The sequence below is a fragment of the Pelodiscus sinensis genome, chromosome 3 (genome assembly GCF_049634645.1).
Source record: "Pelodiscus sinensis isolate JC-2024 chromosome 3, ASM4963464v1, whole genome shotgun sequence".
Taxonomy (NCBI): domain Eukaryota; kingdom Metazoa; phylum Chordata; order Testudines; family Trionychidae; genus Pelodiscus; species Pelodiscus sinensis.
The window spans coordinates 176,573,931-176,593,486 of record NC_134713.1 but is presented as its reverse complement, the minus strand read 5'-3'; the positions used below and the strand labels follow the sequence as shown (position 1 = coordinate 176,593,486).

At 40.0% G+C, this 19,556-nt stretch overlaps 1 protein-coding gene across 1 annotated transcript in view; it reads left to right on the top strand.

Annotated features, from left to right (window-relative positions):
* PNPT1 (polyribonucleotide nucleotidyltransferase 1) overlaps positions 1-19,556 on the top strand; it is a 46,355-nt gene that overhangs the window by 10,202 nt on the left and 16,597 nt on the right. The window contains exons 6-14 of the mRNA XM_006122141.4: positions 189-252; positions 336-383; positions 5,428-5,541; positions 7,450-7,636; positions 11,554-11,605; positions 12,145-12,202; positions 13,292-13,388; positions 13,484-13,586; positions 15,372-15,442. Of these exons, the coding sequence (XP_006122203.2) occupies positions 189-252; positions 336-383; positions 5,428-5,541; positions 7,450-7,636; positions 11,554-11,605; positions 12,145-12,202; positions 13,292-13,388; positions 13,484-13,586; positions 15,372-15,442 (794 nt within the window). The remainder of the gene's footprint in view (positions 1-188; positions 253-335; positions 384-5,427; positions 5,542-7,449; positions 7,637-11,553; positions 11,606-12,144; positions 12,203-13,291; positions 13,389-13,483; positions 13,587-15,371; positions 15,443-19,556) is intronic.

The following is a 19,556-nucleotide window of genomic DNA, read 5'->3' as shown; positions in this document are numbered from 1 at the left end:
ATTTGGTGATTCTTGGTGTTGAATATCATTTTTCTCCATCAGCTCGTTGATTTATGTAGTTGAACATTTTTTCTCTTTATATGAGTTCATATAATTTTTAGGTTATTGTGTATGTTGTTTCTTGCAAGTGTTTTGATTTAAAAAAAATATAGCTTAAAATTCTTCCATTGTCTTTTATATTATACCAGATCATTTGTAATCTTTTAGCAGTAGATGGTGTTAATCAGCCTGACGTTTTGGCAATTAATGGAGGTAAAAATTTTAAATACTTGGTACACTTTTTTTTAATGTTTGTATTTATGTAATCATTTAAAATATATATCTTATAATTTTAGCATCTGCAGCACTTGCGTTATCAGATATCCCGTGGAACGGTCCTATTGGTAAGTAAAATATTTTAGAATAAGAAATAACTACATCAAGGAAACAGTGCAATAGTAAAGCCACAGTTGAAAAAAAATTACAATGACCCTGCCAATTAAATATCTAGACACACAAAGTGGGTAAGGTAATATATTTCATTGGACCAAATTCTGTAGGTGAGAGAGACAAGCTTTTGAACTTTTAGACCCGAAGAAGAACTCTGTACACTCAGAAGCTCGTCTCTCTCACCAACAGAAATTGATCCAATAAAAAGCTGCTACTCACCCATCTTGTTTCTCGAGTACAACAATACTTCATATAACTTGAAATCTAGTCATTTTAAGATTAAAGGTAGTTTTAGGTAGTAAATGTGTCCCAGATTCCGCAGTCAATTTATATGGTTTTAACTATGTTTGGGGGTTTTTTCTTCTTTAGTGCTATGTCAAGATTCACACAAACAGGGAGAACTGATTATATAGAGCAAATAGTGAAACTATACAAAAAGTTGTAAATATACAAACTAAAGCTGAAAAAGAGAGACTATATTCATCCTGATCTTGTGTAGTTTTAACAATAGTAACCACAGAACTACAGACAGATGTGTGATCAGCGAAATAATGTCCATGAACGTTGAGTAGTTATTACAGAAGTTTAAACAAAATTGTAATAGTATTGCAACAACTATCTGAAAACCAAGGCATAGTGCTCAGGTCAGATTTTTTGTAATTCTTTATCTGCAAAGTTACATTAATGATCAGTAAATTACCTTCTAATTTTCATATTCGGAGGAAATATCCCCATGACTATGAAGTATATGGAAAAATCATAGAGTTCATGATTCTAAAGCTGGGGTCTCCAACCTTTTTGAGCATGAGATCACTTTTTGAATTTCAGTGCAATCTAAGATTTACCTCAACCCAAATACCCTTGCCCCACCTCCTTCCCGCCCCTTCTCGGAAGTCTCACCCCTACTCACTTCATCTTCCCTCCCCCATCCTCACTCACTTTCCCCAGGCTGGGGCAAAGGAGCTGTGCAGAAGTGGTGGGGAGGAGCAGCTGAAGTGCTGGCACTTGATACTCTTGGCCAAACCAGTCAGGATCACTTGTCAGAGACTCCAAGATCTATCGGTAGATCCCAATCGACTGGTTGGTGACCACTGTTATAAGAAATGGTAGACGAGAGAACAGCAAAATAGAGAGAGTGGATTTCAGAAATGCAGATTTTAGTAAACTCAGCTGGTAGCTAAGGTCCCATGGGAAGCAAGACTAAGAGGAAAAACAACTGAAGACAGTTGGTAGTTTTTCAAAGGGACACAAAAGTAAACTATACCACCGAGTAGGAAAGGAAGAAAATATGGTAACAGACCACCTTAGCTTACCCAGGAGATTTTACGTGATCTAAAAATCAAAAAGGAGTGTATAAAAAGTGGAAACTAGGACAAATTACAAAGGATGACTAAAAGCAAACAACGCAAATATGCAGGGGCAAGAATAGAAAGGCAAAAGCACAAAATGAGCTCAACCTAGCTGGAGACATAAGAGGTAACAAGAAGACATTCTACAAATATATTAAAAGCAAGAAGACAACCATGGGCAAGGTAGGCCTATTGCTCAGTGAAGAGGGAGAAACAATAACAGGAAACCTGGAAATGGCAGAGGTGCTTAACAATTTCTTTGTTTCGGTTTTTGTCAAGAAGATTGATGGTGCCTAACATAGTGAATACTAGTGGAAATGGGGTAAGTTTAAAAGTTAAAATAAAAAAAGAATGTTAAAAATTACTTAGAAATGTTAGATGTCTGCAAGTCACCAGGGCCTGATGAAATGCATCCTAGAACACTCAAGGAGCTGATAGAAGAGGTATCTGAGCCTTTAGCTATCATCTTTGAAAAGTCATAGAAGTCAGGAGAGATACCAGAAAACTGGAAAATGGCAAATACAGTGCCCATCTATAAAAAGGGAAATAAGAACAACCCAGAAAACTAGAGACCAGTCAGTTTCACTTCTGTGCCAGGGAAGATAATGGAGTAAATAATTATCTGCAAACATCTGGAAGATAATTAGGTGATAGGTAACAGCCAGCATGGATTTGTAAAGAACAAATCATATCGACCAATCAGATAGCTTTCTTTGTTAGGATATCAAGCCTTGTATATAAGGGAGAGGCAGTGGATATGGTATACTTAGACTTTAGTAAAGCATTTGGTACGGTCTCACATGACCTTCTTTTCAATAAACTAGGGAAATACAACCTAGATAAGGCTACTATAAGGTGAGTGCATAACTGGCGGGGTAGCTGTATTCAGACAAGAATCAGAGGGGAGCCGTGTTAGTCTGAAACTGCATAAACAACAAGAAGTCCTGTGGCACCTTATAGACTAACAGATTTATTGGAGCATAAGCTTTCATGGGCAAAGGCATAAGCCTCTGACAAAGTGGGTTTTTGCCCACGAAAGCTTATGCACCAATAAATCTGTTAGTCTATAAGGTGCCACAGGACTTCTCGCTGTTCTCAGAGACTAGTTATTAACGGTTCACCATCACACTGGAAGTGTAGGGGTCTGTTTTGGGACTGGTTCTGTTCAATATCTTCATTAGAGACTTAGATATTGGCATAGAGAGTAAGATTATTAAGTTTGCAGCTGATACCAAGTTGGGAGGGGTTGCAAGTGCTTTAGAGGTCAGGGTCATAATTCAAAATGATCTGGACAAACTGGAGAAATAGTCTGAGGTAAATAGGTTGAAGTTTAATAAAGAAAAATGCAAAGTACTCAACTTAGGAACAATCTGTTTCACACATACAGAATGGGAAGCGACTGTCTAACGAGTACTGCAGAAAGACATCTAAGGGTCATAGTGGACAAGCTACATATGAGTCAACAGTGTAACATTGCAAAAAAAAAGAAAATGTGATTTAGGGATGCATTAACAAGAGTGTTGTAAGGAAAAAACAAGAAGTCATTCTTCTGCTCTACTCTATGCTGATTAGGCCTCAGTTTGAGTATTGTGTCCAGTTCTGGGCACCACATTTCAAGAAAGATGTGGAGAAATTAGAGAAGGTCCAGAGAAGAGCAACAAAAATGACTAAAGGTCTAGCAAATATGACCTCTGAGGGAAAACTGAAAGAATTGGGATTGTTTAATTTAAAAGAGACACAACTGAGAGGGGACATGATAGAAGTTTTCAAGTATCTAAAAGGGATTTACAAGGAGGAGGGAGAAAAATTGTTCTCTTTGGCTTTTGATCATAGGGCAAGAAGCAATGGGCTTAAATTGCAGCAAGGGAGGTTTAGGTTGGACAGTAGGAAAAATTCCAGTCAGGGTGGTTAAACCCTGGAATAAATTGCATAGGGAGGCTGTAGTCTCTCCATCACTGGAGATACTTAAGAGCTGGTTGGATAGACATTTATCAGGGATGATCTAGATCAGTGTTTCTCAACCAGTGGTATAAGTACCCTTAAGGGTACTTGGGAGAAGTCCGGGGGGTACATCAACACAACTGAAATTTGGAGAAAACTGAATTTTTGTTTTAAGTTTTACAGAGTTTTATTATTTTTTTACTTTTTACACCCAAAATTTTCATTGCCTGCCCAGCTATGATTAAGTTGTTTAAACAAATGTGTTGCAACAGTAGAAAAAAAATTGTGTGTCTGAAAACTGTAGGTACTGGGGGTACTTAAAAAAAAAAGTGTGGAGGGGTGCTTTATAAAAAAAAGATTGAGAAACACTGATCTAGATGGTGTTTGGTCCAGACATGAGTGCAGGGGCCTGGACTTGATCTCTCGAGGCCCTTAAGTTGTAGTATTCTATGATATTTCGCAACAAGTTTTTGTACTTCTATGAAAGCTTCTTCTCCTGTATAACTATTTCAGTTTACATACCCCAAGCATTTTTTTAGTTTATTGGCAATATTAAAACATTCTCTGGAAGGATTTGGATGGGGAGGGCAGACATGCCATAACCATTTATTATTTTATTCAAAGGAATAATCTTTAGTTTTGCAGCATTTCCTGTAAATTGCAGGAAATATTCATTCACCAGGCAAGTCTTACTGTTTTCAAACTGGTTAGTACAGCTGCACCCTGAGTCGTGAACGGTCGAGTTACGACCATTTGCACTTACGGCCAAAGCTCCCATGGAGCAGTCGTAAAGGCGGTCCCCGAGTTACAAACGCGACCCGCGCTTACACGCGACCGAGCTGTTCGTAACTCAATGGGGTCCGAGTTATGAACGGATCGAGTTACGGCGAAGTGTTTGGTCCATAACTCATTCGTAATTCGGAGAGAGGCTGTATCCTTTTCCCTTCAGTCTAACATTTCTAGACACTAAAATGTTATTTAACTGGAGTAAAGGTTGGTAGAATGTATAAGTGATTTAAAGATTTTATAAAGCTTAAATAATTAGACACTTACAAAATTCTGCATTGACATGAAAGTTTAACTCTAGCTTAATGGAGGTTATTGCCTGGAATCTCTTTTAGTTTTCCAGATTTTTTAAATACTTATCCCTGAAGGGGCCCTGTGTAGAAAAGTGCAGTATTTGGGCTTTTGTTTTCTGGACCACCCCTTCTCTTCCAACTTTTACTCAGTGTTAACTGGGGCTCTTTTGGCATCCTGAATGTCTCATAGGAAGGTAACATAAATTGCTCAAATGGAGATATCACTTCATAATGTATTTTTCTTCAGCCGATTCATGTTTCAGGAAAATGGCTTATCCCGACTACCAACAAAAATAAGTTTATGTACTTTGGGGCATAACATTATTATTATTATTATTATTATTATTATTATTATTATTATTGGTGATACTGCAATAATGGCACTACCCAAATAAGCCAGAATTATCTAGTGTAAATAACTTGACTTGCAAATTGTCTGCATAGTTTGAATAAACTTTTAATTTTATAACAGTCAAAAGGTCATCTGGCACAAACACACACACACATCCCACTATTTAAATATATTAGTTATTTTAATAATTACCTCTGAAAGTAAACCAAATAAAAATGGTCCTTTTGAATGAACTCCTATATAGATGTAAAAATTAACTTCTGGAGTTTCTTCTTAGGTGCAGTAAGAGTAGGAATGGTTGATGGAGAAATTGTTGTTAATCCAACTCGAAAACAAATGTCTTCTAGTACCTTGAATTTACTGGTTACTGGAGCGCCTCATAGTAAAATTGGTAAGCTGTTAAAATTATTCATCTTTGATGTTTAGATAAAAATTGAGCACTTTCCAAGAGGAGCCACCCTTGAAATACTACCTTTATAATCAAGATGTGATTGGAACAGAAATTGTGAGGAAATTTTTTTCTAGTTTGATTTGGAAGGAAGTCATATGTTGGAATTTCTTTACTGTATTAAAGAGATCTTTAATATCAATTAGATAATACATGCCCCCTGCTTATTCAATTGAACTGCAACATTGATAGATTTTTCTTTGTGCTTTGGAATATGTTTTCAAGAAAAGGGTTTTTTTTTTTATTGTAATACAGTGAAATTTGAGTTAATTGTCATGTATCCTAGCAGCCAGTAAAATTTTAGTCCCCTCAGGATCCAGATTTTGTGATGCAGTGGTGTTCTTAGAGAATTTAACTCTTATTTAAAAGCACTGGAAATCTTGGATTATAAATCTGTTTAAGATATATTTTTTCTTAAATTTGTTAAATTAATATTCCTTTCAAAAACTTGGAAATTTTCTCACTTATAATGCCCACTATATACATCATCAAACTGGCAATATGGCAATTTCCGTTTTATCATGTTTAATTCACTAATATTTGTTAGTGACTTATCTATTTTATAAGTAGAGCAAGAGTTTTCATTTGTTATGGAGTAGGGCCTTACCATATTTACAGTCCATTTCGGTCTATTTCATGGCCAGAGTTGGACAGTTTCATATGTTTATATCTAAAATTTCACGGTGTTGTATGCTACGAATCATGTGGCAGTTACTTGTTTAGAAGTTGAATGTCCTATTCCATTATAACTTAAGATAATCTTACTGGTTGTGGTAGTGTATAACATATTTTATTAAGTCTGTGGCACATCTATATCTAACATTTTTCTAAATGAAGATTCTTACCATTAACCTATTTTGAAGGCAGTAGTCTGACTTCTGTTCAGTTGCATCTTGTGGAATTTCTCCTTACCAACTTACAATTGCAAAGTTATTCTGAAATAGAATCATAGAATCATAGAATAATAGGACTGGAAGGGACCTCGAGAGGTCATCGAGTCCAGCCCCCCGCCCTCAAGGCAGGACCAAGCTCCGTCTACACCATCCCTGACAGATGTCTATCTAACCTGTTCTTAAATATCTCCAGAGAGGGAGATTCCACCACCTCCCTTGGCAATTTATTCCAATATTTGACCACCCTGACAGTTAGGAATTTTTTCCTAATGTCCAATCTAAACCTCCCCTGCTGCACTTTAAGCCCATTACTCCTTGTCCTGTCCTCAGAAACCAAGAGGAACAAATTTTCGCCTTCCTCCTTGTGACACCCTTTTAGATATTTGAAAACCGCTATCATGTCCCCCCTTAATCTTCTTTTTTCCAAACTAAACAAGCCCAGTTCATGAAGCCTGGCTTCATAGGTCATGTTCTCTAAACCTTTAATCATTCTTGTCGCTCTTCTCTGTACCCTTTCCAATTTCTCCACATCTTTCTTGAAATGTGGCGCCCAGAACTGGACACAGTACTCCAGCTGAGGCCTAACTAGTGCAGAATAGAGTGGCAGAATGACTTCACGAGTTTTGCTTACAACACACCTGTTGATACAACCTAGAATCATATTTGCTTTTTTTGCAACAGCATCACACTGTTGACTCATACTCAAATACTGCCAATTAATTTTTCTTCCATAAGTCCCTCTCTTCAGTTTTCATTTTAAAGCTGTTTCCTTGATGCTATGACCTTGGAAATAATAAAAAAGCCTGATATGAAACAGATTGACTAAGTCACTGTCTTTAATTTTTCCAAAAAATACATGGGTTTTGTGTGTCCTTTGTGATAAGATATATTTTAATAACTTGTTCTACATTAGTTGAAAAACATGATGGTAACTTACTGTTTGACTTTTAATTAATAGTCATGTTGGAAGCCTCAGCTGAGAACATATTGCAGCAGGACTTCTGCCATGCCATCAAAGTGGGGGTGAAGCATACCCAGCAAATAATTCAGAGTATACAGCAACTGGTAAAAGAACATGGTGCTGCCAAGAGAACTGTTCAGAAATTATTTAGTGCTCCAGCAGATATGGTTGAATGTGCAAAGCAGTAAGTACAAAAGCAAATGGTTCTAATTTGAAAGAGCATTAGTGTGACCAACTTCGTTGCTTACTGATCCTCATATCTATGATATTTTCATACCAAATATTGGTTAAAACAAACATTTCAGACTCCCTGACTTATCCTCTATTTTTTCTTCCTTTTGATATTCTAAGCCCTGGCCCTTTTCCCCTTCTTTACTTAGTCAGAAGGGCTACAGTAGCTGCCTGAGGACATGCGGATGGGAAAGAAGTCAGAGAAGCCGTACCACACCATCCTCCCCTCCCCCGCCCCCCAAACAATAAGAATGGAGAAAGGTTCTCATCTTCCCGGACAGAGACATCTTGAGGGAGAAGCACCTGTGGTTCCTCCCTCCCCTCCCCCCCCCCCCCCCCCCACTCTTTTTAGGAAAGAGGATGGGGGTGGGAAATCGAGCAGTCTTGAATGAGGGAAAGGATACAGGAAGCAGAGAGGATTCTAAGTGAAGATGAGACAGATCAGTATTGGGGTAGTGCTGCGGGGAAGCTCATTCTCTCCCTCTGGTGTTTAGAGAGCTTCTACCCTACACATCAATAGAACCCTCCTAGCAGTTCTTTTATTTGTCCCTGCTGGGAGGGAAAGTCTGAGAACCACTGAGGAGGGAAAATACCAGTGGGTGCTCTGGCTGCTTCGTAAGCATAAGCAGAAGGAACTGGGATCTTGGTGCTCAAGACCAGCTTAAATGTAAGTGATTCACTGAGCTTTCTTGTATGCTGTCCCGGCATGCATTTTTTTCTTCCTCTCCTCAATTTAGAACGTTATTTTCCCTCAGTTCTCTCTGCCATCTGAGTGAGGGTTCACCATTTATTGATCCATATGTGTCTAGTGGAAGACATACGTTTCCCTCCCTTCAGCGCTCTGGAATATTTTTGGTGGGAGGAAAAGGAGTCTTCTTATGCCCTAACTACTGTGTATTCAGGGCGGAGGGCACAAGAGTTCTTTTTTCTAACCCCATCTCCGAGGACCTTTTGAGATTGCTGCCCTTCTGAAGAAGTAGTTGTAAATTTTCATGTATATACTGTTCTATCTCATGGTGATATAGAAGCTTCCCCAAGTTACAGGCGGGGGGACTGGACTTCCATCTGTAAAAGAGGAAAATGAAGGAGGGCATCTGTCTAGAGCTCCTAAACATCAAAACTCATAGACAAATATATGTCTTTATAAAGATCCAAATTGACCAGTTGCCGGCATCCTATTATTTTTTATAAAGGTAACATCTCTGTAGAATTTCATTGTAAGTTATAAGAAGATGGGCTTATGGATTTGTCAAGTAGGCACAACTTCCAATAATATTAATGGGTGCTCTGTGTGTTCTGGCAGAGATTAATTATTTAGGCACTAATTTAATATCTAGATAATCTGTTGCAGCAAACAGACTACATATTAACAATGGTGTACTTAAGACTAATTAACTGAAACATCCACCCTCTCTGTGCATGCTTTGAAGAGAACTTTAAGTAGTATATTGTGAACTAATGGAACGCAACCGACAAACTCTGAATGTTTTAACAATTAAGAGTGAGAAAAATCAGAAAATGATTGTATACGTAAGAGAACAGAATTTAAAAAAACTACATGGATAGTGATAGCACAACTATAGGAAATAAAATGAGTAAATTGGCCAATCGTGGATGAAAGATAATTTAATAATTCTTTTTAGTATATCCCAATGTGTAATATTTTCTAGCTGAGCTGTAGACTGCTTAAATGTCTAAATGTCTTGGTTCTTGTTGCCTTTCAGTTAGGTGTTTATTAATTTTTTGTGCATTTCCTTTATAGCAGACAATTCTAAATCTCTTTTAAAAATGTCAGTAGCAAGCCTTCCCCATTTTATGCTTGCAGCGTCTATGGCTCACTATACATTGCGCCATGAAAGTTCCTTTATAGTAAGAATGTTAAGGACTAGTCGACTATCCAATAAGCATTTGCCCCCTCCCCCCTTGCTGCCTCTATGGGGGGAGGGGAACGACTCTGTGGTGAGCCAGGGATCAGCTGTGCGGCGCTGCCCCTTCGAAACCCAAAGGCGGCATTTTAAAGGGGCAGCGCCGTGGAGCCTGGCATTTCCCCAGAACCAGGGGTCTGCTGGGGAGTTCCCATTTGACCCTGGGCTTCATGGCTCTGCCCCTTTGAAATACCGAGGCCCCTGCTAGGGACTCTTGTACATTTCAAAGCAGGCACCCGCGTGCAGCCCGGAGTCAGCAGGACTTCCCGCTGGCCCCGGGCTGTATGCGGAGTTCCTCATTTCTCCTTTGAAATGTACAACAGCCCCACTAGGGCCTACATTTCAAAGGAAGAATGCAGAAGTGCCTATCAGCTAGTCGAGTAGTCGATGGAAATTCCGTCGACTACTCGACTAATCAATTAACCGCAATTTAACATCTTTACTTTATAATAATACTGTGTTAAGGTTTCTTAATTTTGTAGTCTATGTGGTTTTTGTGGATTGATGATAATATACTATACCTGACATGTCAAATAAATGATAGATATTAAGTTTCACTGTTAGTCAAAAAATGTGCTGTTCCTGGTTAAATAAGAACTCTTCCAGTTCAGTGTTTGTGCCAACCTTTATAGATGAATATGCTTGAAAATGTGTCATTAAAGGCCATTAAATGAAATACAAGTGGACATGAACATATGAACTGCTTTAATATTTTATTTCAAAAAGATGTCAAATCAAGTTTCAACATGGAACAGTATTCTCTGGCCATATGAAACTTAAATAATAGGGCTTTGTATCAGAAATGCTTATACTTTTTATTCTAAATAATGCTGCTTATGAGTATTGCTATAATACAGGCAGTCCCCGGGTTACATACAAGATAGGGACTGTAGGTTTGTTCTTAAGTTGAATCTGTATGTAAGTCGGAACTGGCGTCCAGATTCAGCCGCTGCTGAAACTGACCGCCAGTTCTGACTTACATACAGATTCAACTTAAGAACCCCAAGCTTCCCCAAGTCAGCTGCTGCTGAAACTGATCAGCGGCTGATTCCAGGAAGCCTGGGGCAGAGCAACTCTGCCTCGGGCTTCCTGTAGTCAGCGCTGGTCAGTTTAAGCAGCGGCTGACTTGGGGACGCCTGGGGCAGAGCAGCTGGGATGCTGCTGGGTTGCTCCAGTAGCACCGCTCTTCGGCGCTACTGGACCAACCCAGCAGCACCCCAGCTGCTCTGCCCCAGGCGTCTTGATTCAGCCACTGCTGAAACTGACCAGCAGCTGCTGAATCAGGACCTGGGGCAGAGCAGCTGGGGTGCTGCCGGGTTGGTCCAGTAGTGCCCAGAGCGGCGCTGCAGGACCAATCGGCAGCGCCCCAGCTGCTCTGCCCCAGGGTCCAAAACAAAAGCCTGGTCTGCTGGGGGGGGGGCACACTAGCTGCGCCCTCCCCCAGCAGACCAGGGACATGGGGAGCAAAGCCGCAGCGGCGAGGTGCCTCGCCTCTGAGGCTTTGCTCTGGCGCGGGACCCGCTTTGCTCCCGGTGCCCCTGGTCTGCTGGAGACGGTCCCCAGCAGACCAGGGGCACCGCGAGCAAACCCGCCGGGGCTGCTGCTTTGCTCCCGATGCCTCTGGTCTGCTGGAGACTGTCCCCAGCAGACCAGGGGCACCGGGAGCAGCTTTTCTCGCCCCGGAGGTCAAGGTGGCTGACCGCTGCCTGTGACCTCCGGGGCGAGAGAGCCCCGTTCGTAAGTGCAGATCCGACATAAGTCGGATCCGCCTAAGTCGGGGACTGCCTGTACTAATATAAAATAGAGATGTATTTAAAACTCAGATAAGCTAGTAGCCTTTTGTCACCTTTTTTTACTAAATGCATTTATATTGGAGACTTGTTCAAACTGTGTACAGGTAAACAAATACTTTCAGGTTATTCATTACTTTTTTCTCTTCCAAAAGATTTGCCTCTGACAAGGTCTGTGCAGTGTTTGCAGATTTTACCCATGACAAAGTAAGTGTGGCCATCATAATTTGTGTTTTAATGTCATAATTTAATCAGTTCTCTGAATTAGTCCATGTTTAGATTTAGTTGTACTACTATCTCCATGATCTTTCTTTCAGGAGCCACTAACATTAGACTATATTTCCTGCTACTCTGAAAGATGTATGCAATACTATAAGAGGGACAAGATGGATGATATTTAATATATTTTATTTGACCACCTACTGGTGAAAGACAGGCTTTCCAGCCAAACAGCTCTTTTTCAGGCTTTAAAGCTTGTCTCTCTCAACAACAGAAGTTGGTCCAATAACATATTATGTCACCAACCTTTGTAGTATTTTGGGACCAATGTGGATACAATTATAGTGCAATAGTATAAATAAGCTATTAGAAGCTATTCTCTTGGAGATTGTTTTCAGTATGTAATGATTCTTATGCTTAGAGTTCCATGATTATCTCTTTGTTAAACAGCTGGGCAGAATCTTAAAAAAAAGTTGCTTTATTGTTAGTCTGCACAAGTAGTGGTAACGGATGTAAATCTTATTCAGATTTCTAGAGATGAAGCAGTGAACAAAATAAGGCTTGAAACGGAAGAACTGTTGAAAGGTATTGTACTAATTTGTGTAATATTTATACAATTTTAATAAAATTGGGCACTGATCCTGGGGCCAGAATTCACTACCATAATATAGTACTTTAACATTTTTCAAAAGAAAGGTTGCTGTTTATAGTGGCTTGCAAAGGATGTGATTTTTTTTTTTTAAGATTGGTGTTATACCCTTTTTTATGTTGCATAAAGTGGGCCTGGACATGTTTTCCTTTTATATATAGATATAGATTTTTTTTTTTTCTGCTTGTAACTTAGAAATAATATATTTCTATTCTGGCATTCTTTGGTTTTGCCGGAATGCCTGTTTGAGGTCTTGGATGTTTATTGTTAGCCCTTGGTACTACTAGTTAAGAGTATGTCTATACCATGGTTTCCCAACGTATGAGTCGGGGCCCAAATATGGGTCACCATTACATTTTAAATGGGTCGCCAAGTGTCTCCCCAGGTGGCTCTGCCCTCCCTCCTTCCCCCATTTTTGAATTGCCTTAAGTCACCAAGTCTTACTGAATTGTCAAAATGGGTCCCAACCTGGAAAAGGTTGCGAACCGTCTATACAATGCAGCTTATAGCAACAAGGCTATGTTGCTAAAAGCCGGCATATGTGAAAGTTGTTTGTTGGCACTTTTGCAACAAAATACTAATTGCCCCACAAGCCGTTTTCACTTTGTCATGGTCTAGAAGTACTAGATAGCGGTCCTGCCAACAAAGTAGAGTTCACACTTTCACTCTACTATGGCAAAATTTTTGTTGTTCTGGGTAGGGGAAGCACCCATAAACAAAAAAGTTTTGTCAATCAATTGCAAGCATAGCCATAGAGTGAAAGTAGTGGAGCACCCACTTCTGTAGCTGAGAGTATTGCTGCTTTATGTGTTAAGATCTTCTAATACATCTGGAGTCACTTCTGTGAAATACACAATTTCTAACTGTTTGGAGAGTGCTCCCAATTGTGAATAACATTTATGGCAGTACAGTGGGGTTTTGTTGTACTTAATGCTGGCCACAATGTTTGTTAGTTAATAACTGTTCTGGAATTTGTTTTCCAACGTTGGAAGATTGGAATTCTAATTTGTGTTTGGTGTTTCTAGAGAAATTTCCAGAGGCTGAGTCTTACGAAATTATTGAATCCTTTAATGTTGTTTCAAAGGACATTTTTAGAAACTTTATTCTGAATGAATACAGAAGGTAAATGCACAAAATCTTTTTAAATAAGCTCTTTGCAAGTGTTTTTCCATAATTATGATTTTCGTGACTTTATAGTTCATATTTTATTGCTATAGGTGTGATGGTAGAGACTTAACTTCTCTCAGGAATATCAATTGTGAAGTGGATATGTTTAAAATGCTTCATGGATCAGCATTGTTTCAGAGAGGTCAAACACAGGTAATACTTTTCAAACATCAGATGTCAGAGTTGTAGCTGTCAAAGCTGAAAGTTTCTGTTAACCATGAAGTTTGTTATTTCTCAATCAAGTAATTATTGAAAACACCTTAAATACTTTTGAATGTAAGAATTATAAATACATTGTGTGCTATTCAGGTTCAGCTTAATATTGCCTGGCTCCCATGAGAAGCAACAGTGTACAAAACTAAACTCTGTTGTGTAGAAGTGGAAACTTCAAAATAACATTACAAAACATAATTGCCTAGAATTGTTCCATTAATCAGAATCGCATATCCACTTTCAGTACTTTTAAAATTCCTGAAGGGCCAGCAACCAAAAATTAGGCCTATAGATATATTTATCTATAATTCCATTTAATAGGTTTTACTTTACTTTCTTTATGAAGTTACTTTTAATCAAGAGTGGTGCACAGTAAAACTGCTTATTACTTGCATAGAATCATAGAATCATAGGGCTGGAAGAGATCTCAGGAGGTTATTGAGTCTAGCCTCCTGCCCAAAGCAGGACCAATCCCAACTAGATCATCCCAGCTAGGGCTTTGTCAAGGCGAGACATAAAAACCTCTAGGGATGGAGATTCCACCACCTCCCTAGGTAACCCATTCCAGTGCTTCACCACCCTCCTAGTGAAATAGTTTTTCCTAATATCTAACCTAGACCTCCCCCGCTGTAACTTGAGACCATTGCTCCTTTTTCTGACATCCGTCATTAGTGAGAACAGCCTTTCTCCATCCTCTTTGGAACCTCCCTTCAGGAAGTTGAAGGCTGCTATCCAATCCCCCTCTTACATCTCTTCTGCAGACTAAATAAGCCCAGATCCTTCAGTCTCTCCTTGTAGGTCATGTGCTCCAGCCCCCTAATCATTTTAGTTGCCCTCCGCTGGACCCTCTCCAATGCGTCCACATCCTTTCTGTAGTGGGGGCCCAGAATTGTCCGCAGTACTCTAGATGTGACCTCACCAGTGCCAAATAAAGGGGAATAATCGCTCCTCCTAGTGCCCCCCAATATGCCATTAGCCTTCTTGGCTACAAGGCCACACTGTTGACTAATAAATACATAAGTACTTATTTGGAACTCTGCATTGCTTATAAAAAGAAACTGTGTGAGGTTTTTTACATTGAAACTATTGACATACAAAAAAAGAAAGCTCTCTCTGTTGGTTGTTTCATTCTATGATTAGGCTGACTTCAAGTAAATTGGAGAATTCTATTTTAACTACTATCATCTAGGAGATTGCCAAACAGTTTTCTGTAAATCTTTTAAAAATAAAATTATATATTCAGTTACTTTTTATATCAAAATTCAGGCAGGTAGGAGGGGAGAGAGAGAAAAGGATAGAGGATCTCCCTGTTGAGTTTTTGCTCCGAGACCTCTTATTAGACCTGTGTTTCACCACTATCTTTCTCCTGGGGAACAATTGATTCTCATCTGTCTAGCTCTTTAACTGATTAATAGGGGAGTCATTAACGGAAATAATTCCCATCTCTGTAAGGTGACGAGGCTGCTTCTGTTGTAGTCCATGCTCCTTCCACACCAGAGGGAGGGAGCCAGGAATCAATCTGTTTCCTTACAGACCGGTGGATGTTGACAGGATTGAGTTCTGATTCTATTGACATTTGCATTGTAAAGAAGAATACTGAGAATTGATGTCTGACAATCAGGAAGTTTCTGAATCAACTCTCTGTAAATCTTTGTGCCCAATATAAATAGTCTTATATGATCATAAACTGTGTGAGGTTTTAATTTTCCCTTCTTTTTATTCTAGGTTCTCTGTACAGTAACATTTGATTCATTAGAATCAAGTGTAAAATCTGATCTTATTTCAACAGCTGTGAGGTATGTGCCCTCTTACCTTCTGTTGCTTTGTTGCATTTATAATAAAGGGGAATGAGCAATTTCAATAGCTGATAAACATTTCTGGAACTTAATATATATTCATCAAGATTTTTAAAAATGGATATCTAAAATAAGGTTTCTAAATAAATGGCTTGATTTTCAAAAGTGCCAAATGACCAGTAGCTCTTTGGAATTGCCTGAAATTTATAATTGTAGTTGCTAAGTATTTACAAACAATACATCAAAAAATACAAGAAAATATTCACTGTTTGAAATAATGAGACTGATTAAAAGATTCCTAAATGTGTAAAAACTCTACATAAATTTGCCAAATTATGTCATTTTTAAAGTCAGTCTTATAATTTTTTCCAAGTATGTTTTCCAAGTATATTAAATAATATAACAATGAAAATAGTGTACAGGCAACCCCCAACTTGTGACGCGATTGGTCCCCAGGGAAGCGTCCCAAGTTGGGGGCATTGTAACTCAAACCCTTATTTACTATAGGCACCTTCGTAAATGCAGGCCAAGGCCATACGTCATGGGGTTTTGGCCCTTTCCACACTTTAAAAAATAATTGTAAGTGCAGGAGGTCACAACTCGGGGGTTTCCTGTACGCATTTTACTTTTTTAATGTATGTTCTTTATAGATTTGTGCTGTGGAGTCAGTACATGTAACACGTGGAGCATTCTATTTGTCCCATGTTGGCAATTACTTCTCCAGTAATTTTTAGATGACCCTACCAAGTCAGATGTAGTTTTGATTCACCCGGAATAAGTAAAATTGTCAGATAAGTGATATTATTTCTCACTTGAAGTAATCTATTCCAAAGACCCTCATTTGTCAGAAAAAAATTGTTTCTAGCTGGTTGAGAAGTTGGTCATACTTCACTTTTAATTATCTCACTGATAGCATTGCTAGTTTGGGTTGGAGGTTACATCAGATGACATCTTTGATTAAAGATTAATCTTTAATTTATGGAGATTCCAGGACAGTCCTTGTGGGTTGGGAACCCTATTCATTGAAATGAACTGAAAGCTAGTCTACACAGTCGGGTAATACACACTATTGACAGTGTTTCCTCTAAGATTTTCCATCCATGAAGTAGTGAATTTTGTTTGTGCAACCAAGATTGAGGTCATGTGAGCTTGTTCAGATGTGTGCCACCATGGCACCCAAGTTATTAATTTATATAATTAAAATGTTATGGAAAAAAGAATACTAAAACTAGGGATAACTAACAAGGTGCATGACTTTAAATGTTTATTTAATAAGAACATACTGCAAAGTTTTCAGTAAGTTAGATTAGCCTCAAGGCTGCTCTAAATCTGTACTGTCCACAGTTCCATAGGAGGCAAAGGTAAGCACACTGCAGCGGCCAGAGCCCCAGGCCCTTTAGAGTCATGAGGATATGTTTACACTGTGGTGCTATTTCAGGATACTTCCAGTATCCAAAAGTAGCGTATTCCATGTCTTGACAGCATGCCCATTATTTTGCAGTATCTTTCAAAATAACGGGTGTGCTATTCTGACGTGCCCGTAAACCTCGTTCCACGAAGATTAAGGGACATTTTGGAGTAGTGCTCTATTTCGAAATCTAGCGCTGTGTAGATAGCATCAAATTTCAAAATAAGCTATTTGGAAATACGCTTGAAATAAGCTACACAAATTGCATAGCTCAAATTGCATAGCTTATTTCAGGTTACAGGTACAGTCTAGACACACCCAGTGTCCCAGGAAAATTGCCCTCTTTGCCCTCCCTCTCTCCTAGACAGGCCTGACAAAGCACTAGCTCCTGGGATCAGTGGCAATGCATGCATGCCACTAAAAGTCGGGCAGTGAAGCTGTTTTTCAGCTCCTTTGCTGATAAAATACTTCCACCCCCAACGAATGGCATTCACGTTGTCGTCAGGAGAGTGCTCCTGTGCACCACATACTGCTCACACTGGTACTTGCCACCGCAAAACTTTTGTCTTGGGAGGCAAGGGGTAACACCTGTGAAGGACATGAGCTTTGTCATTCAGTTGTCAGTATAGACATAGCCAAGCAGCTGGCAGACCACTCAGCTGCAATAGCCTGAAAATTGCAGCTTTTCAGAACCCTGTGCGCATATGCTGACAATAACAGAATCACATGTACCTGAGCCATCATTGGGCCAATTCATGCTTGATATTTAGACAAGTGTCTTCAGTGTATAGTTAAAGTCAGTACTACAGTATCCTAGCCAGATAAATCACCTGGGGAGAACTATTTATTAGTGTGCATCTAAAGATTCTTTTATTTCAATACAACTATGGGACAATGAAGTCTAATATCAAGTACGTTAAGCGTACCACCAATAGCTGTAAAAACCCTACGTTTTAGTCTTCAAGGACAGTTCAAAACCGAGTGATTCCATTCTTAATATCCTGAAGTATAACAGCTCCCAAAATGCTGTTTTGTGTTCATCTGTTCTTCTTTTAAAAGAAGTGTAAACATTTATTCGCATACTTGTTTTATCACTATTGCTGATTTACAGCAATATGAGTGCAGAATCATTCCTACTCAAGACAAGAAATGCTGATTTTGCTCTCTTTTTACCTGATTCTGTCTTTTCTACCCCCACCTCCACCCCAGTGTTTGAGCCACAGAGCTGGCCCTGGAGCAGCTGCCTGCCCACTACGCAGCTGCTGCCTCAGCCCCCAGGCAGCACTCCACTCACCTGCAGCCACAAACCTTGGCGGCAGCAACCTGACCTTCTGCAGCTCCAAACCTCGGCAACAGCCTTCCACTCACCCACAGTCCCAAACCTCTGTGGCAACTACCTGCCCACCATGTGGCCCCAAACCCCGGCGGCAGCTAGAACAACTGTCCCCCAACACAGCCCCAGCCACCAGAATAGCAGCCACCCAGCTCTGCCTGCCATGCAGCCCGAGCTCTGGGAGTAGGCATGCCACCTCACCTTCCAGATCCAGCAGGAAGTTGAGTGCTACTGCGTGGCTCTGGGAAGAAGGTGGCTGGGCTTAGAATTTTTTGTGCACGGCTGCACAGGCACGCACCTTAGAGGGAACACTGACTATGGGGTATGATTTCTGAAGTGTACTAATATGCTGTGCATTAATTGGGGAAGCTTTTTTGGTTGGGGGCCATTGACCCACAGAAGAATCAATTGGGGGCTACACAGAAGCGAGAAGCTGCCTTACATGCCCCTCCAAAACCACCATACATGTGGCCTGCAGTTGAGAAGCAGAAAAAGAGAAACACTCTTCTTGCACTTCAACCTCATGGAAGGGCACTCAAGCTTAGGGATCCCCTGATGGCTGGATTAACTCTTCTGGAGAGCTGGGGCTAGTAAATTTTGTGGTGTCTCATAGGCTCTGTAGTGGGACAAAAAAATGAGAGGTGCAGCGTGTGGAGATGGCAGTGCAGAATCTGGGTGGTTGGTAGGGTACAGACTTGGAGAGCAGGTTCGGGCTACAAGGTAGGGTGTAAGAGCAGGCTGGAGGGAGGTTGCGGGGGGGGGGGGGATTGGGCAATTTATCTAGCACAGCTTCAGGGGGAAGAGGGCACAGGTGTGTGTGTGCCACCCTGCGCTTGCAGTCACTGCCCCCACTACTCCCATTAGTTACAATTCCTAGTAATTGGGAGCAACAAAGATGGAGCCTGCAAGTGAGCGCTTCTCTCCCCACCCCCAAGCTGGGGGGAATAAGGAGGAACGGTTTAGTACAGAGCCCATTTCCCCTGTGGGTCCCCCTTCCTTGCTGCCGCTGCCAGGAAGAGCCTGCGGGCCGTGTGACAATGCTTTTTCACCCAACTGAAGAATTTGCTGCAGAATTCCGCCAGGAGTAAGCAGCTACACAAGAAAAGCATCTTGTAATATAATTGTGTTCAAATTAGAGGGGGCTTATATTGCTTTAACTATAAAATAATCATTTTAGTTAAAGTGCACAATTTTTGTGTGCCAACGCCTAAAATTCAGAAAAATAAATAAGTGCAAAAGCAATAGAAAATGGTCTTGCTGTTCAGTTGGTTCATTGAAACACTTCTCCTTTACCACCTTGTTTGTAGATATGTATATTAAGTGATAATGAGCTGTTTTCACTTTTTTAATCCTTTAAATGAAAGCTGACATTC